Source organism: Rousettus aegyptiacus, unplaced genomic scaffold (assembly GCF_014176215.1).
Source record: "Rousettus aegyptiacus isolate mRouAeg1 unplaced genomic scaffold, mRouAeg1.p scaffold_m13_p_8, whole genome shotgun sequence".
Lineage (NCBI taxonomy): Eukaryota > Metazoa > Chordata > Mammalia > Chiroptera > Pteropodidae > Rousettus > Rousettus aegyptiacus.
This window is the reverse complement of record NW_023416311.1, coordinates 91,310,178-91,316,177: the sequence shown is the minus strand read 5'-3', so window position 1 is coordinate 91,316,177 and position 6,000 is coordinate 91,310,178. Positions and strand designations below refer to the sequence as shown.

Sequence of the window (6,000 nt, the reverse complement as noted above, 5' to 3'; positions counted from 1 at the left end):
TATTTTATATATAATATATATTATTTTATATATAACATAAATATACTGTATTATATATAACATATAGTTATATGTATTATTATATAGCTATATCTAGATATCTAGATATAACTACCTATTATCGATATATGTATTAGATATTGTTATACATAATATACATTATATATAAAACAGATATCTAAAACAAAACTATATATATATCTCCAGCAGAACTGGAGTCACAGCTAAATTATAATATTTAAGCAAGACTTTCGTTCTAAGTAGACATGACAGAATTTTATATTTACAGAATTAACAAGGCATAGCATACATTCATTTTCCATACTGAAAAAAACTAAAGGAATTAAAAAGCTAAAAAATACGAGAGGTAGTGGTATCTAATAAGTGATACTCTGACATTCTATTAAATATTATAAATTAAAGATTTTAGGAGAAAGGAAACTAAATTCTAAGAGAATAAATACATAAAGGGCAAATAACAGCCTTCGGAAAAGAAGTGAAAGGAAAAATATTTTCAAAATGTACTTTAAAAATTGTCAGAAATGGATTAATGACAATAGGCAGAAGGTAATTACTCTTGGTATAAAAGTGAGAGGAAAGAAATCCATGTTCTTGCCTTTTTGTTAGTCTGGGTCATTCTCTCTCTTTCCTCCTCACACGTCATTACTGGGCCTTTGGGGCACCTGGTTTTCTTAAAGACTAAACATTACTAATAACTTTGCTTTACATATTGTGTCTTGGGTAAAACACATGGGTTGTTGTTACTGATGGGGGGAGGGAGGAGGAGGAATCAGATAGGGAGCTCAAATCAACAAACTACCTGTATCCTCTAATGTAGTGGTTCTCAAACTTGACGTGTACTAGAATGCCCTAGATGGCTTGTTAAACCAGAATGCTCGGCCTCACCTCAAATTTTAGATTTAGCAAGGTTTGGGACTGGGACCAATAATCTGAATTTCTAACAAAATCCCAGAAAATGCTGAGATGCTGGTTAGGTACACATGCTTTGAGAACAATTATGTAATGAAATCAGTAGTCACAAGGCCAAAGAAGACCTGGCTGGACACTAAGGAAAAACAGTATCTCCCTGTTTATGTGTTTAGGACATAGAATATTACTTACAAGCTTATCACCTGCTCAAAAACAACCAGACATATATTAATCTTTAAGAATTATAACTGACAAAATTAGTAGCTAGAGGAAATTTCTTTCCAAGGATAAACCTTATAGCTAAATAACTTTTTAAAAGAGACAGTGTTTGTCTCTTCCATATTTAAGGACTGTTGTAGAATACAGTACTATGGGAATGACCTGCTCAAATTAGCCTATTTAAGTTTTGATATCAATATCCTCGGACTAACTTGAAAATGAATATTATAAATTCAAAATTTCTGTTCTACCTGCAATAAAATTCAAAATTAGAGTTTCTGAATATTTTTCTCCTTCTGTTAAGATCAAAAATAATTTTACCTCAGTTGTTTTTTAACCTGATTAAAATAGTAGTGGTAAAAAAGAATTCATCTGGCAAATGTACTGTTTGTAGATACTAGCCACTTATTAAAAACACATTTCTATTAAAATTGTTCTTAATTTCTTAGATTTAGAGCACCTGATATCTGGACCCACCTGAGATTTTATTTTACAGTTAAAAATGAGTGGATAAAAATACATTACAATAATTAATGAAGCCGTTCTAATTTAGCCTGAAGAGATTTAAAATTCCCTGTGATGGCTTGCACTGCTATTGAAGAGCTCATAGACTGGAGCTCAACCAGATAACCACAAATAGCGTCCAGGCAGAGATTTGTAAATCTTCTCCTGTAAAGGAAAAGACACCCAATCAATTATCTATACATTTGTATACATTTGGAAACATTTCTTCCTTTATGACTTCCTTCCAACTTCTGTTAACCTTATATTACCACAGAAGTGCAAAGATCATGAGATTAAGTACATGGCAAATAGATGAAAATGGAAAAGGAAACTTAGGGGGTAGGAAGTAGATTCTCACACAACCACCATTTTCTTTTGAAGATTATTATAATGAGAAGGAAGCAATAAGGGATGGCTCCCTTAAATTACTATTAAATTACTTACATTCTTTTGGCCTTTTCAAACAAATATACCTTAAAATGGCCAATAACATCACAAAGCCATAACTAAAGTGTCTTAGCTCACTAATTCAAAGCAGAAACAGTTTAGAAGTAATTCCTAAGTATATCCTTTCACTTGTAGAAACAATTCAGGACAAGAGTTGAAAAATGGAAAAAAACTCTAACTGTTCATACATGCTGATTAATACCATTCAAATAGTTATTTGTCAACGAACAAGCCTAAATCTCCTATACTTCTTTATAATCTCCATATCTTTCTCCGTGCTCTCTAAATTTGTTACCCCAGATATTTATTAGAAGCATTTAAAAGTATTTTCTACAATACAATATCTAATGCATAGTTACCTCTCACAATTTAAGACCTGGCTAGGATTCTCAACATATTTTGTCAATAGTACATGTATACAATCCAAAAGGTGCAGTGGTTTCTTCATTCTGTTCCAGAATGGATCCTATAAAGAAAATACACATCCTGAGTTAAAAGTCAAATGGTGTCAACTGATTTTTTAACTATTTATGTTAGTTAAAACAGTATCAAAGTCCAAGGGAAAATTTGCTGATATTAAAATAAGCATATATTATTATGTGGTTACTAAATTATATATCTGGTTATGGTTAATGTTTGCACAACATTGAAAACTGCATTGTGATGTTACTTATGAACCAATCCACTTTGTAGAGCATGTAAATTTCCCATTAGGAACCTGAGGTAAGAGGGAAAAAACCATCTCTTCCTAACAGCTGTGACACCATTTTCACTGTGAACCTATGTAGACTTAGTCTGATATTGTAAATAAGAGACTAAATTAGTAGTGAAAGAATCTTAATTCTAGTTCTGGCTTCACAAGGTACTAGCCATGTGACTTGAGCAGGTTATTTAACATCTCTGCCCTTTTCAGAAATAGTAGAAAAGGGGATACTACTACTTCTTATTTCCATCATAGGCTCATTGTGAGGCTTAAATGAGATACACAAGTGCCTTGTAAAATACTATTATGAATGTTTTGGTGATGGTATTATAATAAAGACATGATCTAGTTCAACAGGGTTTTATTTGAATCTTAGGATAAAAATTACAAAATATATAGCCTAATAAGAAAGATCTTTAAACACTGATATTTTAGATGAAGTTACAGTGAAAAGTTATTTTGTTGTTTTAAAGTACATGATGATTCTTAATGTAATGTTTAGTCTGTTCACCAAGAATAAAGGAGAAATTATGGTTAGTAATATTAAAAAGTAACATTTGATTTTTACCATGATTTAAAGCAAAACCACTCTCACTATTGGTTTTAAAAGTCTGAATTATGGTAATTTCCCATTAGAAACCTGAGGTAAGAGGGAAAAAACCATCTCTTTTATTTTACTTAACATTTTCCTTACCCGTGACTTGAACAAGTGATCATATACTTCCAGCAGTCTAGGTAATGGTACTCCAATTTCATTCATTGTCTGTATTACAAAACCCACATCCCAGTTTAAAGTACAAACTTGCTGTTCTAAGAACTGAACAATAAAATCTATGAAAGGAAAAAGATAATATTAGGATTTACTCTCCTCCTCCAAGCTTTACTGACATATAATTGAAATATAACATTGTGTAAGTTTACGATGTAATGTGATGATTTAATGCATATATAGTGCAAAACATTTAGCAAAAGGTTAACATCCTTTACCTCATACAATTACTATTTTTTGTTGTTGTTATAGGGCTGTTAACTCTTGATAATAAAAAATAGGCCTTATTCATAAATGAGCAGTTTCTAGGGGGAAATCCTTTAAGAAAAGCAATTAAAAAATAATAAAAAGTCAGCAAATCTATAGAGATGGAAAGTAGGCTAGTGGTTGCCTAGAGTTGGAGGGTGGAAAGGGGTCAGTAGTGACTGCTACATGGTCTCTTTTTGAGGTGATGAAAATGGTCTAAGTTTATGGTGATGGCTGCAAACTGTGATATGCTAAAACCACTGAATTATATTTAAAGCTATGAGGAAAAAAATGACATTTTAGTGAATTTGGATGATACAGAAAGGTACAAGAAAATAGGGACCATCCGCAATCCCACTAAAGGGGAGAACCCCTTGATAATATTTCTTTAATTTATTAATACACTATATTCTCAATTCAAAAGGCTATTGCATCCTAATTTTAGAAATATTAAATATTTTTAATGCTGTACTTTCCCCAGGTCCATAGTTATTTATTTTGATGGTTTTAATGTGCTATCCATTTTCACTTTTTACTACATGTCATATCATAAACAAGATAATGGGTAACATTAAAATTTATATTTATGATACCTGAAATGATACCAATGTGAATATCAATGGGTAAGAAGAATCACTAAAAAAGCTGTCACTGAATCTAGATCTCCCCTAGAATTTACCATATAAAGACTTCGGACAGCTAAGAAAAATTCTGAAACCTCTAAACTTGTTCTAGTTTGAAATTCCCTGGAGCTTCTTTGCCATTGAGAGATGGCTGGAAAAAGGCACGCCTCTTCTACACTAAACTTCATTGGGCCCAACATTAAAAATGTAGAATGTGAACTTTTCTATTAAAATTGTCACGATTCACATACTTACATATATAGACAGATAGACAGACAGACAGACAGACATTTGCTTTTTATATTTCTGGCCAATGAAATGGCATAACAGTTAATGCTGTACTTACAAGAAATAAAGGTATGATTGTAATCATTTTATTTCTTACCATGTCCAGGGAATAAATACTAAATCAGAGATGGTCTATAAACAAGTTTGTATCCTCGTTTGTAAAGAACAATTTAATATTATGTTATGAGCATTCTTATATTTCTCAACATCTTTCAAAAACACAAAGTGGTTAACATTCTATCTTATGAATGTATTTATGTTGATTCTATTGTTTCGCAACTGAAGAAAACACGATAGGCTGGTAAATGGTTCATAATAATTAGAATCATCTATATAACAATTATAGTCAGCATATTTGATTAAGACAAAAGTCCAAAAATTACACTTTTAACACAACTACTTCCTGTTTTAAAGACAAATATGTCTTCAAATAAGAGCAGTTGAATCAATCACAAAGTACCTATTCACTAAAACATCAGCCATTTTTCTTTTCTTCGCAGTTTGTATAGGGTTAACAACAATATAATCACTATGGTCTGTTAGTCAACCCTATCTCAAGATAGAATGTCAGTCAGTTCTTTGGAGGTCTATTTCTGGAGAGGTAAAATTAAATTGCTCACCTAAATACCAACAAAGAAATGATTTCACTCTAAAGAACATTATTTTTTCATGTCAATGAAGAAAATCATCAAAAGAAAAAAGCCCTACTGCTTACCTAAAGGAAAGAAGCGAGGTGTGCCAGCATAAATTTTGCCAAGGAGCACAATCTTTAGACTAAGAGCATGCATTCTATCTGAAGAGCTCAATGTCACACTTTCATTCAGTTCTGTAAGAAAGAGGCACGTCATTAGAAACCCAATTTATTTTTAATGTGAAGTGTTTAAATAGGCAATTTTATTTGTTTCAAGGTATAAAATACCCTAGAACAGATATTCACGTTAATATAATGAGCAGATTCTGTTTCTGTTACTTTCTGATGTACTCTCTTGTCTTACCTAGGCACTGGTTATGAGATTCTGAGGGAAGTGTCTCGGTCTCCCTTATTAAACAGCATAACCCCCCCAAAAAATGACACTCCCTGAGAATTCCCCCTCTAATACTCACTCACTAGGAACATTCTCTAGAGTAGCAGTCTCCAATCTTTTTTGGAACCAGGGAAAGGAGCTCCTATAAGTATGTAATGCTTGATGATCTGAGGTGGAGCTGAGGCGGTGATGCTAGCCCTGGTGAGCAGCTGCAAATACAGATGAAGCTTCACTTGCTCGCCTGCC

At 32.3% G+C, this 6,000-nt stretch overlaps 1 protein-coding gene across 1 annotated transcript in view; it reads right to left on the bottom strand.

The window, feature by feature from the left end:
- Nucleotides 1–257: 257 nt before the first annotated feature.
- Nucleotides 258–6,000, bottom strand: part of NUP155 (nucleoporin 155) — a 52,245-nt gene continuing 46,502 nt past the window's right edge. Inside the window, exons 32-35 of the mRNA XM_016142473.2 lie at nucleotides 5,445–5,555; nucleotides 3,498–3,634; nucleotides 2,460–2,566; nucleotides 258–1,818 (exon numbers count right to left, since the gene is read on the bottom strand). Coding sequence (XP_015997959.2) covers nucleotides 1,680–1,818; nucleotides 2,460–2,566; nucleotides 3,498–3,634; nucleotides 5,445–5,555 — 494 coding nt within the window. The 3' untranslated portion in view covers nucleotides 258–1,679. The remainder of the gene's footprint in view (nucleotides 1,819–2,459; nucleotides 2,567–3,497; nucleotides 3,635–5,444; nucleotides 5,556–6,000) is intronic.